Genomic DNA, 18,923 nt, shown 5'->3' on the forward strand with positions numbered 1-18,923 from the left:
ATCTTTATTGGAGTATAATTATGCTTTACAGTGGTGTGTCAGTTTCTGCTTTACAACAAAAATATGGAACACTTCACGAATTTGCGTGTCATCCTTGCGCAGGGGCCACGCTAATCTTCTCATTCCAACTTTAGTATATGTGCTGCCGAAGCGAGCACCCAATTCTTAATTCCACTAAACGAAAAGTGTCCACATACAAAAATTAACATCTGTTGTCTATTAGGTAGCCACAGTCCCTTAATACCTGGAATATTTGTACTTGGTTTTTAATGTTTAGCTGGTAGACTAATTTTTTAAATGGTCACATATTTTCATTGTATAAATGTACATAAAGAAATCTGTTATGTAGTTTATTATAATACATATTATATAACATATAATCAAAAGAGCATAACAATGTTTCATTATCTTGGTCTGTAGCATCTGAAAAATAAGTCATGTTAACTAGTGCCTGCTAAAAGAACAAAAACGATTTGAGTAAAATAACTTGGCAAAAAATTTGTCTCCCTGCTAAATATTTTTGAGGGAAACAAGGCTCACTTGAAATAACCAACTAAACATTTCAAATCTGGGTTGACTTATTTACTCCCATATATTTTCAACTCAGAGTTTGATAGTTAAGAGAAAATTGTTTCAGAGCTTGAGAAGTACAAGGAAAATCTTTCACACGCTAAGTATTAATTAGCTTTTAGATTATATTCTATGTTTCTGTAAAATGTTTTTTTTTCTTTTCATGAATATAATCTCACATTTCCAAATAATGCTAACAAGGGCATGCACTTGTATTAATTAGCACAGTCAAAGGCACAGGTGGTCTTTCAACATGTTTAAAAACTTAACCCACACTAGAAGTATTAATATCTTATATTTGTACAAGAATTTTAAACTCAAAACCCCTTTTTACCTATATCCACTCATTCTATGTTCAGAATCTTAGAATCAGGCCATAATTTCATGCATTATGTTCATCTAATAAAGCATCCAATGCAATTTATTAACTAAGTTAAGGGGCAAAAAGGTCAATTCTTCATTTCAACTACAGTTGACCCGTGAACAACGCAGGGGCTAGGGACGCTGACCCTCCACACAGTTGAAAATCCAAATAAAACTTATAGTCGGCCCTCCGTATATGCAGTTTCTCTGTATCCACAGTTTCTCCATATACAAGGTTCCACAACCAAAGATTCAACCAACTGTGGATCATGTAAGTACTGTAATATTTACTACTGAAAAAAATCCAAGTATCAATGGATTTGCACAGTTCAAACCTGTATTGTTCAAAGGTCAACCGTACGTGAAAAAGATGAGGAGTTTAGGCATGGTGGAAATGTGGGCAAGATTTTTCTGGCTTCTCTTGAGCAAGGGGCATTTTAAAAAGTTATTGGCTATCTCAGAAATAACCAACTTTTAAATTATAGTTACCACTACCCCCCAAAAAATGTCAAAATCAAGTAAGTAATTTATGGAATACCACGGCAAATATTTTAACTCAACTGCATTACTAATATTTCTGAAACAGCAGACTTTGCCTATTAGAAATAAAAATAAACATCCCCAATATCAGATAGCAAAATATTACATCACCAATGAAGGAGGAATTTAAATCAAAAACACAACATCAAGGGAATTCCCTGGCGGTCCAGTGGTTAGGACTCGGCGCTTTCATTGCCAGGGCCTGGGTTCAATCCCTGGTCAGGGAACTAAGATCCCACAAGCCGCACGGCATGGGGGCAGGGGAGACAACAACAACAACGACCAAAAAACACAACATCGAAAGATTTTATTTATTATTATTTAGCATAAAACTGAAAAAATATATTTTCCTCATTCAAAGTTGAATTTGGTGGTCATTAATGTTAACCAAGTGCCTCTTACACTATAAAAAAACCAAAAACACAGATTATGACAGCATAAATAGCTTATAAGTTATTTTTCAAAGTGACTTTACATAAGTGAAACCTCATTTCATCCTGACAATAAGCTGACGGAGGAAGTTAGGAGAGATATTTTCACAGTAGAGATGAACAACACTAAAGCATTAAGCAGCTTGTCAGACTGGCCCAGGACTCCTTATGTGAAGCCTTGAACTCTTAATCCTAGTCCACATAGAAAGAATATATACACAGAAGGTACTGTTGGCATGAATAATCAACAAAAATAAGTTAGATGTATAAACAACCTGAAACATGTTGTTTAAATTTTTCAAAAAAATTTATCCGATGAACTAGCAAAGTTATATCATAATTAATGGTGACCAAGTTAGTTACAGATTAATAGCTTAAATATTCAGTGCAAAAGTGTACATACCTCTTTCCGCTTCTGTAGCAGGAGTTCTAGCCTCTCATTGGCTCGTTTTCCAATCATTTTATTCCGTTCTGCCTCATATTGTCTTTGTGTATTATCCATATTAATGCTAAGATTTAGTGCCACATTCACCAAAGCTGTCATCAACTTCATAGCTATTTTTAAATGGAAAATGCTGAACTTAGTCTCACAGACACAAAAATTTACAAGTTAAGATCAATTTAAGAGAAATTAAAAACAAGATGGGCTGTTCCACTTCTAACAGAAAAGAAAAATATAGCTGCTACAAATGACAACAATAGTAAAACAACAGCTAATGTGTATTGAATACTTACTATATGTCAGTTACCTATGCTAAATACTTTTCATGGATTAACTCCTAATCCTTACAAGAGCCCTCAAAGTTAAGTATTATCCTCATTTCATTCATGAAGAACCTGAAGCTCAGGGAGATTAAGAAATCTGCCTCAGACTACACAGTTCATATACATAGTTAAACCAAGATTCAAAACTAGGTAATCTGACTCTAGACTATGCTCAAATCCCACTATACTATGATATATATGTCTCCTACAATGACCTTTTCCAGAGACCACGATTCACCTTCTAAATAAATTTTGATTCATACAGCAGTCATTTAGCTATCCAGTAACCAAAGGGGGAGGGAACTTAAGTGCTTTTTATCAAAGTACAGTGTGTAGAAATGTTGAACAGTTTTATCAGTACTTGATTTCCTTTAATTTTACTCTATTACATATCATCATAAAGACAATGGTGCGATTATGAAGGACAGATCTAGATAAAAAGTCAAAAGTACAAAGAGTAAAATATCACTCAATAAAGTGCTTTTTATCAGAGTTCCTCCAGATCTCTACCTTCTGTTACTGAACTCTTGCTACTAAGACAAGACTCACTGCCTGTGATTTCAAACTTATTAATTGAAATATCTGAACACTTTATGCTTAATATAGCTTAGTCCAGACTATGTCTCACACCTGGTTCACTGCGTGATAGAACACCACAAAACTAAACCTTAATTTGTGGCTATTGGCTCTCTTTAAAAGAGATCTCCAATCTTCTGAGCTATTCCACACCTTCAGCAAACCAGTTTGTCATTCTGATCTAAAATTACCCACCTTACCCCATCATATATGCTTTAATTTACTTTAACTGTTCAAGTTCTTAACATCAAAGCTACCTAAATTCACAGAGCAAGATCACATTCATATTTTGTGACCTCAAATCTAAAAGCAAAACCTACAGGTTGACTGTATGCATTTTATTTTTTTTTAAATGGAGGGCTGAGCAGAAGTACATCTTTAATCATAGCTTTAATTCTCTGGGGAAATACTCTAAAGGAAAAAACATCCCCACACTTAGAGAAAGAAACATTTTTGTAGAAATCAAAATATTCTATCATTAAAGCTTAGAATACTATAGTAACAATTAATGCCTAGTTGATTTATTCAAACTCAAACCAAAAAGCACATATTCAATAATAGTACTTTCAGCACAAAAGAGAAACCAGAACATTTTATCAACATCAACACTAAAAACCACTGTTCTAGAATTAATCATGTGAGCCTTAAAAATGTAACTCATTTCATTAAAATTTAAAGAGCAAAGAATCTGACTCAGCCTAAAGTTACTCAGAAGCGTAAGAAAAATCAACTTTTTGTGGTGTGATTAAATAAGCATCATCCTATAGTGACCATCATACCAGGAGGGACTATGCTAGCAGAGACTATGCATAAAAGTCATTTAGAATTACATATCCAAAATGACTGTTCCCCAAATTTGCTGTCAATACCTTCCTTGATAAAACATATTTCAAGAACCCAACAGATCACTATGCCATAGAAAGGGAGAAGAGGTGGATAGGAAACAAGTAGGTTTACCACAAGAAAATTAATTATGCCTTCAGAAAATCAAAACTGAAGATATCACTCCATTCCCAGTAATTCGTGAGGGTTGAAGGAGAGGGGAGAGTGTCCTCTTAGGGGCTACTTAATAAATAAAATTAATTTGTCACCATTATTTCATTTCTTTTAATGAAAATCATTTTCATCTCTAACCTAAGAAAATGCACAGAAAATATTTCTAAATACTGACCTGCCAGGGTGCTTGTGTGTCGAAATGCTCTGACTTGTGAGTCAGACAATCCTGTAAGAAGTGAAATGACCGTATCCATCATGTACTCATCATATATGATACTATATTGACACTGCCGTACTAATACGCCAATGAATTCACAGAAACTGGATTTGAACTTCTTCCACTGAGGACCAGCCATGGTAAGTGGATAATCTCCACTATCCTAAAACAGAAATTTTAAACAGCAATTTCATTTAAAACACATGACTTAATAAACTTTTACTTTTTTTTTTCAAATACCCTAGGCAGAAGCTTGAAAAGACTCCTTTATCGGACCTCCCTGGTGGTGCAGTGGTTAAGAATCCGGCTGCCAATGCAGGGGACACAGGTTCGAGCCCTGGTCCGAGAAGATCTCACATGCCACGGAGCAACTAAGCCCGTGCGCCACAACTACTGAGCCTGTGCTCTGGAGCCCGCAAACCACGACTACTGAGCCCACGTGCCACAACTACTTAAGTCCACACGCCTAGAGCCCATGCTCTGCAACAAGAGAAGCCACCGCAATGAAACCCGTGCACCGCAACGAAGAGTAGCCCCCGCCTGCCGCAACTAGAGAAAGCCCGTGCACAGCAATGAAGACCCAATGCGGCCGAAAATAAAATATAAATAAATAAACAAATTTATTTTTTAAAGAAAGACTCCTTTATCTCATCTTTCTTCTATAATAAATCCTCAAAGTAGGCAGGAGAATAATATGCAAAGGTAGAGGTACCTTTGAACACATCTCTTTTATTTAAGATCAAAATGGATGGGACTTCCCCAGTAGTCCAGTGGTAAAGAATCCGCCTTACAATATGCAGGGGACACAGGTTCGATCCCTAGACAGGGAACTGGGATACCATATGCCAAGGGGCAAACTAAGCCCATGAGCCACAACTACTGAACTCGTGCCTCAACTAGAGAGCCCGCATGCCGCAAACTACAGAGCCCACGTACTCTGGAATCCACGCGCCACAACTAAAGAGAAGCCCGTGAGCCGCAAATTAATATCCCACGTGCCTCAACAAAGATCCCACATGCTGCAACTAAGACCCAATGCAGCCCTAAATAAATAAATACATAAATAATAAATCTTTTAAAAAAACAAAATGGATATTCTGAATTCACTCTAACCAATGAAAACATATACCAATTACATACCAAAATAAAAAGCCTCTCCCATCAAACAAAACATTATTCTGATAAGCAAAGATACGGTTACTAAATTTCTTTAAAACAAAACCAAACCAACATCAAACCAAAGTTATATGTTTTAATGGATTCAAAATGATGAAACCACATTCTCAGCCAGTCTAATGGATTGATGTATGAGTTATAAATAATCGAAGGATTACAATGTATGTTTTCATTAGCTTCAGGACATCAAATAGTCAGCAGATGTAAACAATGAGATATTTTTTTAAAAAATGGAAATGTAGCTAGAATGACCTGGAAAGACAGGTACTCAAGTACTCCTATATATAAGATGGGGCATTCACCAATGAAGATACACTGAGGTCCTCCATAAATCATTAAAAACAAGCAAGTCATAAAGATAAAAACAGAGATCAATACTACACAGAACCTCTAAAAGTAAGAGTTTCTGACAAGAATGTCCTAGAAACTTACGGTCATTTTATCAGTATGATTTAGTAAAATTTTTAACAATTAAATTTTGTCATTAGAGCCATACATTTTTTAAAATTTTAAGTCATGCCATAAACAAGTTGAACTATGTCTCATCTGAGAATAAGGTCCTAATACTCCACAAAAAGGTTTTCTTCCACATTTTCTGATTGGCTCATTTAGTGCTATATTGAAAAGTGTCATCTTAATTGCTGTTAGCAACTTGGTTTGCTGATATTTTCAAATCTTATTTCAGGATTCTTGTTTCAAATAGCTGTTTAGAAGAAAGAAAGTTCTCACTAAAACATTTAATATCAGAAAGTTAAAATAATACCATTCCTCATAATTATATCTCAATTAGAGACTGATTAATAGCACTTAGTGATCATCAAAGCCATTTTAACAACTCTTGTCTATCTTTTAGAATGATAGTTGAAAGCTCCTTCATCTGAGTAAGCAAAAAAAAACCAAAAAAACATCAAATAAAACTCAAATGAGACAAGGCTTTCTACTTGAAAATTCATGGTGAAAAGCTTTAAAGAGTAAAACTACTGGTGCTGGAATACAGCTGTGAACAAAACAAACAAAAATCCCTGTCCTGAAGGAGTTTATATTATAGTAAATCTAAATATGTCTTTATTGGCAACAATACTTCAAAGACATCACCGTGATAAAGGATCAACTAAAGTCTAAGCTACTACTTATTATGGATTTGTATTGTTCTTACTACTCATATTTGAAACATAAATAAGACTTTAAACAATTTTATACATATATATGTATGTATGTATTTTCCTTTGCCTAAGCTTGTACCTGGTTCCCCAAGTATTTATCAAATCTTCCTTCTACAACATTCTATAAACATAAGGTATGTTTGCAGGCACTTAAATTTTATTCTTACTTGAAATTTTAATTTTTTGACAAATAAAAACTGCTACCATTTATTAAGTTCTTACTATATGCCAGGCATTGTAAAATGCTAAGGAATTTTTCAAACATTACTGCATTCAATTTTCATAACAGCCTTATAAATATTTTTAGCTCCATTTTACAGATGATGAAACTGATGCTAAGACAACTTGCCCAAGGTCACATGGCCATCATTTGATTGGATTTCTACTGCCAAAGCTCTTACCCACAACACTAATATTCAGAATTTAATACTCTGAAGAGTAAATCAAGATCAAGATGCATAAAATTATCATAACATTTAGGGTAATAACTTACCTCATCAAACTCTTCAGTCATTTTTCGAATTATTTCAGAGTTCTGCATATGTCTAAACATTTCTGCTGTGACAACACCTGAAATGTGCAAGTGTAAGAAGTTAATGGTAAATTTAAAAAATAACTTCTAAGTCCATCTCTAACACTAAAATGTCTACAATCGCACAATAAGGTGTACTTCAATAGCACTTGATCTTTACCATGTTACTCAACCCTATAAAGCACAAATGCCATTATCAACATATACAAGAAAACAGCCCCACACTTCTGACAGGTATCTTTTTTTCCTAGAACAATCAGCCTTAGCCATTTCTACTTGACTTAACTTTACTCATGCATAGAATGACTAAGACCCTTTAATATAAAGCATATGTCATCAAGCATGAGGCAGCATCCAGGGTAACATTTAAAACCTTGAGGATGAACCTGAAGAAAATAAGGGAAAGAGTAATAGGTAGACTTCACTTTAGCCAGGTTTCTTTATTAAGTACAACAATATGTAAGGCAACTACATCCCATCATCCCCTCAAAGGGCTTCAAATAAACATAAGTAGTAAGCTGTAGTTCCTGCTCATCCAGAAGCCTGTAATCTAGTTGTAAGTTTAAACAAAGAATAACGGGGGGGGGGGGGGGGGGGGGGCCGGGGAGCAGAGAGAAAGGGAAAAATAAAGTATTAAAGTTAGTACATAATAAATGCCCAAATGAGTTGAAAAGCCAAGAAAGACTATAGCTCAGACAAAAAAAAAAAAAAAAAAAAAAAGATCTGGATAAGTAGGTGTTTCTTATAAGGACATTTAGAGTTTTAAAGGAGTATGGAAGAGGCGAGGAGAAAGGATGCACATTACAAGTAGTATAACTGTATCACTTTGCTGTACACCTCAAATTAACACTGTAAATCAACTGTATTTCAAAAAAAAAAAGGTAGTAAAAGTTAGCCAGGTATAGGTCAAATATCAAAAAAGGGGTTTCTAGGAAAAAGTTATGAGTAGGAGACAATGCAAGAAGAAGTCGTACATGAATTTCCACTGATGGGGTGTCAGATATTTTTTAAAAAAAGAAAAAATGTAAAAAGTGAATTTCCTAAACCACATTTCTAATGCTAGATTATTTATTCTTTGCCAGTCTAATCACTATGAATACCATAAATATAGTAACATCTAAAAGAATGTCTTGGGGCTTCCCTGGCAGTCCAGTGGTTAGGACTCCACACTCTCAATGCAGAGGGCACAGGTTCGATCCCTGGTTGGGGAACTAAGATCCTACATGCAGCACGGCACAGCCAAACAAAAAATTTTTTTTAATTTAAAAATAAAAGAATGTCTTGGTACAGGAATATGAGATTTATTATAAAAGTTAGATATATTTCAATTGACCAAGCTCTATTTTATATATGCATGCACATGTGTGTGTGCATATAAATTTAAAAACAACAATAGAACATCATACTCTCTTTCCAACCCCAAATCTGAAAAGAACAACTGCTATGTGAGCTCCCTTCTCTATGGGCATGCAATCTGAAGACCTTCCAGTAGCGTAACAAAACCAGCAGGAGTAGAATAGGAACTAACATCCATTGAGCCGCGTATGCACCAGCCACTTCAGCCCTGGCAACAAGCCTATATAGGAGGTACTATAATCCTGGCTTTACAGATGAGGAAACCGATGCTAAGGCAAAGAGAAGTTAAATAATTTGTATGAGATTATTAGTCTACATCTTGCTGCCCAGCCCCAGGTGAGATCAATTTCTACTGGTACTGTGAAAGAGCCCTTACTTACCACATTAAAAAACCAAATGATTGTTTAAAAATATTAACAAATTTGAAAGAAAGCATGATTTCCCTGACTAAAGAAGCACATTCTCAAAAACCTTTTGAGAGGTTTTTAATTTATATCTAGAGCCATGGATGTATCTCCAGAACCTTTTCATACTTTATACCCAGGTACTGTAAATGTGGCAGTGCTAGAGAAGGACAAGTAACTCAATCCCTGAAATAATTTCTACAAAATAAGCATTTATATATAAATAAATCTCAAAGTAAACATATTGCATACATTTTGACAAACTTCTAAAGCTCCTCCTCTCATCTCATAGACCATATAACAGCCATAAACCCAAATATAAGCAGAAAACAAAATAGCTGTCACAAACTCCATGCATATAATAACTCCTGAGACAGGTATAAAGGAACCATCAGGACATCAGGCCAGCTCCCACTGCCTTAAAAGTGTGGGGGACATGAAGCAAGACTGCTTTAAAAACTGGTAAACTGAAAAGTGACAGCTGACCAGGAAAGAAAGAAGGAAACAACTGGCCACAGAATCACCAACCACAGAGCAGTCTGGAGCCATTCAGTGTAGGGCCAAACATCTCTCCACATACCTCAATACTTCAGAAGGCATAACTACAGTAAAATAACTGATGCTCATAATAACAGTCCTAAATCCACAGGAAAAGGTACACTGTATACACTTAAGCATGTTTCTAATTCATTTATAAAAGAATTCTACCAAAATATTTTTGAGTATGTTTTGTAAGTACTTAATGACCTTAACTTTGATTACATGGTAAATTCCTCTTTATGGAGCTTCCTTGCTTCTAAAATAAATATTATAGCAGTGTTTAAATCTACGTAAGTTTTCAACACCTTCAATTTTTAAAAATTTTCACAACCTTGTTTGTGACAAGCTATGTCCAAATGTTTAATGGGCAAGCTCCTGATTTATAAATACAGTGATGCCAGAAAAGGAATGTATCTGATAAAGGGAAATGCTCTGACTACGGCTTTGTTTTAAAACTGCAATTCAGAAGCCTAGTTAGGAAACTAAAACTGATCAAACTATGGTATAATAGGTAAGACTGAATATAAAAATTAGAATTTCAAATCATTAAATTATTTCTGGCACCTGTTCACTTGTTCTGCAATCAACCTTCCATTTTCAAAGAATCTAAGGAGAAAGGACATTGCCCTTGATTACATAACACCACAAACAGGTACTTGTACCCTTCTACTCCAGAAAGATGGGATGGACATAGACAAAAAAAAAACAATATCAACATATCTCATTTTCTAAAGAGTTAATCTGGTTCATCATACTGTCATTACTACAACACTTCCTCTGAGCAGATTCAGTAGAATTTTCTAATACTGATTTACAGCTACCTTTAGCTAAGAAGTAAACTAGGCAACTCTGCACTCTAAAGACATTAAAATTTCTAAAAAATGGCCATATTAATGGCATTATGAAGACCATAGACCCAATAAGTTAATAAATTTGTCTATCAGGCCTCACATATATAACATTTAATATGTAGACTGCACTGAAAGTTGTGATCGACCTCATAAAATGCATCAGTTCTTAAAATGTTACTTGTTTTCCAATTCCAATGACAGGATGTTTAAAGACGTTTTGTAGAATTAAAGGAGTAGACATAAGTAAATTGTTTTCTGGGATCTCTTTTCAGATTTGTTTATTAAATCAGTCATTCTTTAGCACCTTAATTCTTTAGATCTACTTTTAGGCAATCTTCCCTCCTCCTAACTTCTAATGCCCATGTTTTTGGTGCCATTTTCATTAAAAAAATGTAATACCCTTGGAAAACTCTGTAACATTTATTAGTCTGTGCATCTTCTAGAATTTCAAGGATGGGCCAAGTATTAGGGAGACACAGAATAAATCAGAACCTGCCCATGATCTTGACTAACTCATTTACTGATCCAGATCAGGATGTATGACTCCCCAACTTACACAATTTTGTCTCCCTGGCCAAATGTGTGTACTACATGTTTTTGTCTCAGGGAAGACATTTTATATTTTCCCTACTCTTACTTCAAAATCTTTTAAAATAAAGTATAAACACTTTAAAAAAGACCCCGCTCCCCACTCCAGTTTCTCTACCTTTTAGGGAAAAAAACCTGTAAATGTCACCAATTCCTTAGTTTACTTACTTACTTAGTTACTTACTTACCTACTTACTTACTTACTTACTGTTATTCAGGGCACTTTTTAACTCCCTACACTCTACAATTCCCTGCCACTTGAACCTGTATCTCTTCATTATCTTCCTCCTCCATTCTTAATCCATTTCTTTGCTCCTAAAACCAGATGCTGAAAGTGGGAAATATATCTAATAAAGTAACATAACAATTATAAATTGCCAAGTTTTTAGTTAACTTTCACATATGAATATAACAGTCTCAACAGACTTTCTCTCTTTGTTCTTTGCTCTTTTTTCCTTACATACATTTTGTATGGTTATAATGCAAATAACTCAGTATCGTGGCATTAGTTTCCACATGAAGTGCTAATAATCTTTAGGTGAAACAAAAAAGAAGAGAACATTTGAGAACATTCTGCTTCCAAAATAAATATCTTACCTTTACAGCCTGAACACTGAATAAAAAAGTTGATGAGGTCAAGAAGTGCTATATCTCGGTCATGCTTGTATGACTCTATCCAATCATCTACCACCGACTACAGCAGAGGGGGAAAAGAACCATTAGCTTTTTCTAACGTTCTAAGAGTTAGTTAAGTCAGATTAAAGTCGTTAAGATTCAACATTAAGTGGTATCACATTATTTCAATAAATACATACACTTGTATACTAAAATTTAAAGTTAAATTTAAACAATAAAATGGAATCAAATTCAGTAAATTAATCACCTGATTGTACATAAATGATCCATCTTCCTCATTTTTGCATTAAAAGGAATCTAAAAACTAAATATGGGACCCAATTCTATAAACTGAAATTTCTTAGTGATATTATAGATATCACTATATAGTGATATCTATATAGATATCTATATAGATATTATAGATACCTTAGAAAATACTGATATTTGACTAAAATATTGTAGTGAGCACTAATAGTCCCATATTAATAAGAAATAAGCATCAAAAGAAAGTAGGATAGTTCATGGATCTGGAGACTTAATATTGTTAGATGACAGTACCCTCCAAATTGAGCTACAGACTCAATGCAACCCCTATCAAAATCCCAGCTGGCTTCTTAGCAGAAATTGAAAAGTTGATCCTAAAATTCTTAGGGTAATGCAAGGTATCCAGAATAGTCAACAGTCTTGAAAAAAGAACAAAGTTGAAGGACTCACACTTCATGATATTAAAGCCTACTACAAAGCTACAGTAATCAAGACAGTAGAGTACTGGCATAAGGACAGATACGTAGATTAATGGAATAAAACTGAGAGTCCAGTAATAAACCCTTAGATTGATGGTCATTTGATTTTTGACAAGGATGCCAACCCAATTCAATAGCAAAAGACTAGTCTTTTCAACAAATGGTGCTGGGACAACTGGATATCTGTATGCAAAAGAATGAAGCTGGACCCTCTCTCACATCATACACAATCAAATACCTAAATGTAAGAGTTAAACCTATGAAACACAGAAGTAAATCTTCATAACCATTGAGTTAGGCAAACCCTTCTTATATATTAGACCAAAAGCACAAGAGACAAAAGGAAAAATAAATTTGACTTATTCAAAATTAAGACTTTATTCTTGAAAGGACTCCATCAAGGAAGTGAAAAGACAACCCACAGAATGGGAGAAAATATTTGCAAATCATATATCTGATACGGAACTTGTGCCCAGAAAATATAAAGAACTACAATTCAATAATTTTAAAAAGCCAAATAACCCAATTAAAAATATAGGCAAAGGATCGGGATAGACAGTTCTATACAGAAGATATACAAATGGCCCTTAGCACATGCAAAGATGCTCAGTGTAACTGGCCACAAAGGAAATGGAAATCAAAACCACAATAAGATACCACTTCACTCCCACTAAGATGGCTATAATAAAAAGTACAGACAATAATAAATGCTGGCAAGAATTTGGAGAAATGGAATGCTAAAACACTGCTCGTAAAAAAGTAAAATGGTGCTGCCACTTTGTAAAAACAGTTTGGCAGCTCCTCAAAAAGCTAAAGAATTAAATGACCCTGGAACTCAACTCCTAGGTATTTATTACCCAAGAGAAATGAAAACGTATGTCCAAACAAAAATTTGTACAATAATACTCATAACAGCATTATTCACAACAGCCAAAAAGTGGAAACAAACCACAGATACATCAAGGGATGAATGGATAAATAAAGCATGGCATATCCATACAATGGAATGTTATTTGGCAATAAAAAAGAATGAAGTTATAATACATGCCACACCATGGATGAACCTTAAAAACACGCTAAGTCAAAGAAGCCACTCAAAAATGACCATATATTTATATGACCTCGTTTATATGAAATGTCCAAAATAGGCAAATTTATAGAAAGTAGATTCATGGTTGCCTAGACTTGGGGGCAGGTGAGGAGAAAGTGACTGCTAATGGGCACGAGGTTTCTTTCTGGGGTATTGAAAAAATTCTAAAATTAGATTGTGGTGATGGCTGCACAACTCTGTGAATGTACCAATACTAAAATTCATTGAATTTACACTTTAAAAGGGTGAATTTTATGGTTTGTGAAGTATATTTCAATATAGCAATTTTTTAAAAAACAGAACTAAAAAATAAAAGCAGCACTTTATTCCTTCATGGACAAAAGAGGAAACCACAAAACAGATAAAAAAATTTTTAAATAAACAAAATTTTAAAAATTAAGATGATAAATTACAGCTAATATAAAAAATGAAAAGTCAGGAGGGAAAATGTTTTAAGTTATATACCAATAAATACGGAATTTGGGTATGAACTGAATGAATAAAATATGTACAATTTGATGTACAAAAAAGATAATATGATCACATGAAAAAGAAAAGAAAAAGAAAATATTATTTAAGAATAACCTGGCTCATAGAGATTTACTGGACATATTCTAAAATGTTGCTTAATTTCTAGATTTCAGTCCTTTTCTATATTTTATAGCAGCTTGTGTATGTGAACCAACTCAATTTATGAAAGAAATGTTTCTAAGATGATCCCCAAATATGATATGGGCAGTATCAAGAGAATATATTATGTGATATGGGAGTTTTAAAACATGGCCCCAAGTTGTTTGACATTGCTCCCCAAAAAGAAGTGAGGTCTATGTCCCCTTCTCCAGAACAGAGTGCAGCAGAAATGATGCTTCCAAGATTAGGTCATAGAAGGCTATTCAACTTCTGCATTGGGTTCTTGCAGCACTACAGAACTAGATACTTCCTCTCAGGATAGTCTCTCCAAACTCAGAAGCCATACTGTAAGAAGCCAAAGCCACGTGGAAGGACCATTTGTAGGTACTCCAGGTAACAGTTCCAGCTGAGCCCAGCCTTCAAATCACTACTGACTAGGTACCAAACATGAATAAAGAAGTCTCCAGATTATTATAGTCCATAACTGCTTTTGTCACCTCCAGGCATTCAAGCTATCTCAGCTAAGACCCCAGCCATCATGGATGGAAGCACAGAAGAGACATCCCTATTTACCTCTGTCTGAATTCTAGATCCACAGAATCACTAAGCATAATAAAATGGTTGTTCTTTTACATCACTGAGTTTGGGGTGGTTTGTTATGCAGCAATAGATAACTAGAACAAGGGCTATTCTCATCAATAAAGATACAAAAATATTTAATGAAATCTTACAAAAAAATCACATCACATCAAAAAGTTATTCTTGAAGATCAAGAAGAGTTTATACTAGAGTTTACATAAGGCTGCTGTAATAAATACAAATAAAATACAAATAGTAAAACTAATATAAGCTATCACAATGAAATATATTTAAAATTTTTAATCATCAAATAATATACTAAAAACTCATTCAATAAAATTCAACATCTATTATCTAATAGAACTAGGGGCACATGCATGATTTCTTCTTTCTTAAAATTTAAGAACTATTTTAAAACCAACAGTGAGTCTTGTACTTATTCACTCTCACTCATGATCACCGAAATAGGGATATCCTGGGGATACAAAAAAATGAGTAATACACAGTCCCCAATCAAGGAATTAACAATCTAGAAGCAAATACAGACATGTGCATAACTATAATACAATATACTAAGTGCTATACTGGAAAGAGAAGAATAAGAAATACATTCAAGGGGAGAAGGAGATAAGAGTCCAAAAATGTTTCCCCAAAAAAGAGTGACATTTGAATTAGTCAATCCTGTGATATGGAAGGGAGAAAAATAAGACTATTCCAGGCAGTAAGAAAAACAAAAAGAAAGGTCTAGGGGCAGAGAACATATGGCAGCTAGAGAACAGCAAGTATGCCATAAGGAAATCTGGGCTGGAACTTTTAGATAAGGAAGAACTCTTAGAAGTTTGTAAACAGGAGACTTCCTTGATCAAATTTGGTGTTAGAAAGATAACACAAGTGGGAGTGCACAAAACAAACTGGAGGTGGAGAGATGATTCAGGGAAATCAATGGAGAGATACTGTGGATATACTGCTTTTAAGCGGGAAATCACACTTAGAAATAGAAAAACAAATGGCATAGAGGTACAATCTTAACATATGACAAACCATAAGCAACACAAAAATAAGAAAAATGTTCACTCTTTAAACACTGAGATACCATTAACAAAAAGAAATATAAAGCTAAGCCCTCACATTTTCTATTAAAAAATTCTGATGAGCCAAAAAGTTAAAAAAAAAAAAACGCTACAGACTAGACAAAAATAGAATAGCCTAATTAGCTGCGGATATAAGTTGAGATTTCTGATGTTAACAAAAATGATAAGATATTAGAAAAAAAATAATGCATTTAACCACTTAGAACAAAATATTATAGAGAAAAGTATAATATAAATATAAAAAGGAAAGTAATGAAATGGTATACAATTTAACAGAGATAATTTATCCCTTCAATAAAATTAACCCAAAATGGTAACCAGAGAGGAGGATAATTTTTTAAATTAGGAAATGACTAAATAAACCATAGCACAGTAATATAATAAGACATTATTTCTTTCAAATGTGTACACAAAATAATCATTTAAAACATTAAACAAGAAATAAAATCCACATCCTAATCACAACCCTATGAAAGCTAACCATATATGGATAAGTGACAGTGAATTCGAATTTAAGAAAATACGTTGCACTATACAATTGGTGATAGTTCAAAAGCTAACAATTCTTTTTCATTTTACGTGTAAAAAATGTGCCTTATTAGTTCCAATTGATATTTTAAAATTTATTTACAAAACCATACATATTTAGATAAATGCATATTTATAATCAAGATTTACATTTCAGTTATTCATTAATAACAAAGTTTAATGACTAGCCTTCCCTAAACCATCCATGTGCACCTTTTGTAGATGAAAGTTAATTCCATGAAGGAAAAAAACTATTCCCTATAGCTTTTATAAATTAAATAATAATTTCATTAAGCGTGTATATTGAGTATAGTGTTGATTCAATTTTTAAAAACCATATGGGTTTAGCCTCCAGTGTAAAGCTGAAATGCTTCTACTGTCATAAAATTATGAAGAAACAAATTTAGGATGATTTAACATGAATATGACTCCAACTCTGTACTCCTCTGGTAAGAAACAGCACAAGTAATAAAATTTGTAATAGACAACAGTGATCAAAAGAATTCACTAAAGTGGACAGTGATTACATTAGGTCACTCAGCCAAGAATTCTGTATGTGCAAAGAACTTCATGTTTTAACAGCCACTATATAAACTCAAAGGAAATTGAAATGTCACAGTCAGGGTTTACATCAGCATATTTTTTGACATATTTTTTATTATATGCCATTAAAAGAAAATAATGCAGCAGAAAATGACTCAAGACACAGCTTAAAGGTCTTATGTCTGAATAGACAGATCCCTTGTTTTCTGACTAGTTTGTTGCTTTTTTCTAATACGCAGTATTAAAAAATTTTTAAACACAATTAGAAAAATCAGGGATATATTTTATATAATTCACTTAAGTTCAAAATGTACAAATGAACCAGGAAGAACACAATAAACATTACCTGCATAGCACTCTTGCCCATTTTAACAACTTCAAACAACATCATGTTTTCCACTCCATTCTGCTGGTGATGACCATTCATTCGGTTTGGACCAGAAGGAGGTTTTCCTCCTCCATTTCCACCTTTGCCCTTTTCTCCTGGGCCTTTTTTGCCTTTTTTACAAGTCTGCATAAAAATACAAGTTGCTTAAGTTATATCCTTATCCTTTAGAGTTCAAAATAAAGCTACAGCAGGAGCAGCTGATAGCGTGCATAATTATAAAACACTTAAACCTGACCTAAAGGGGACTGCCATACACATGCGTCATAATAAAATGATATGGTTGTGACAGGCTCTTTGTGGTATCAATTTTTTTAACTTATACTACCATATACCTCATGTGACACTGCAGTTAGGAGCACAGTCTCTGTGGACTGACAGACTGCCTAAGTCCCAAATTTCTATTCCTGTTAGCTGAGTGATCTTGGACAAGTTACTTAACCACACTGTGCTTCAGAGAGATTTTCTAACTTGTAAAATGAGGATAAAAGTAAAAAAAAAACAAAAGTGCCTACTTCATAGGATTGTGCTTTAGGGTGCAGACTGTAGTGGGCAGCAAGAATAACAAAACTCTATGAAATAAGTAACTCGTAATGAGTTCAACATTTTAACTTGATGTCTATTGTTAGTCTTATAAATCACTGCAGTGCATTGACAAAGGAATTCTAAACAGTATGAATAGGTATATCAAACTCTTTCTTGTTCTGGGCCTTCCCTCCAACACTTATTTATCATGAAAGTTCAATTAACGAACACTATGGAAATGAAGCCCCTTTATAAGAAAGTCAACATTGGGTGGAGGGACTTCATAAATCAGTGAATAGGCTGCCTACATGCCTCAGATATAAAACACCTCCAACAGCATTTATACCTTATTAAAAAAAAGTCATTCCCCAACTCAGAGTCCTCATTTCTAAAATGCCAGAGTTGTATCAATATCTTTACAGGTTAGAATAGATGATTTCGAGGGTCTCTTTTAGGTCTACCCATTTCTATGATCTAGAGCAACAGTCAGCAAACTTTCTGTAAAGTACCAGATAGTAAATATTTTAAGGCTCTGCAGGCCACATACTGTCTCTGTCACATATTCTTTATTTTCACTATCCTTTAAAACTGTAAATACCATTCTTAACTCGTGGGCAGTACAAAAACAGGCCATAGTTTGCAGATCCCTGATCTATAGCCAGATCTACAAATTTACTTCCACTGACAGTCTGTATGTTTCTATACTTTGTTCCATAAAGGGTCTTTTCTCCTTCTTCAAGAATCTAAAACCACCCTACTCTTAGGAACTACTTCAGGGGCTTCCCTGGTGGCGCAGTGGCTAAGAATCCGCCTGCCAATGCAGGGGACACGGGTTCAATCCCTGGTCCAGGAAGATCCCATATGCTGCGGAGCAACTAAGCCCGTGCACCACAACTACTGAGCCTGCACTCTAGAGCCCACAAGCCACAACTACTGAGCCCAAGAGCCACAACTACTGAAGGCCACGTGCCTAGAGCCCGTGCTCTGCAACAAGAGAAACCACTGCGATGCCCGTGCACCACAACAAAGAGTAGCCCATGCTCGCCGCAACTGGAGAAAGTCCATGCACAGCAATGAAGACCCAACACAGCCAAAAATAAATAAATAAAATTTATTTTTAAAA

At 34.4% G+C, this 18,923-nt stretch overlaps 1 protein-coding gene and 1 pseudogene across 7 annotated transcripts in view; both read right to left on the minus strand.

Annotated features, from left to right (window-relative positions):
• Positions 1–18,923, minus strand: part of STAG2 (STAG2 cohesin complex component) — a 115,507-nt gene that overhangs the window by 51,050 nt on the left and 45,534 nt on the right. For 6 of the 7 annotated variants that reach the window (XM_033850144.2, XM_033850142.2, XM_033850143.2 and 3 more), the window contains exons 4-8: positions 17,237–17,401; positions 11,666–11,762; positions 7,291–7,367; positions 4,417–4,621; positions 2,308–2,459 (exon numbers count right to left, since the gene is read on the minus strand). In XM_033850144.2, the coding sequence (XP_033706035.1) occupies positions 2,308–2,459; positions 4,417–4,621; positions 7,291–7,367; positions 11,666–11,762; positions 17,237–17,401 (696 nt within the window). Of the gene's footprint in view, positions 1–2,307; positions 2,460–4,416; positions 4,622–7,290; positions 7,368–11,276; positions 11,362–11,665; positions 11,763–17,236; positions 17,402–18,923 lie in introns of those variants that run through there. The other variant, XM_073799134.1, reaches the window with a different exon arrangement.
• On the minus strand, positions 58–158 carry LOC117310526 (U6 spliceosomal RNA; annotated as a pseudogene).

Source organism: Tursiops truncatus, chromosome X, assembly GCF_011762595.2.
Source record: "Tursiops truncatus isolate mTurTru1 chromosome X, mTurTru1.mat.Y, whole genome shotgun sequence".
Taxonomy (NCBI): Eukaryota; Metazoa; Chordata; class Mammalia; order Artiodactyla; family Delphinidae; genus Tursiops; species Tursiops truncatus.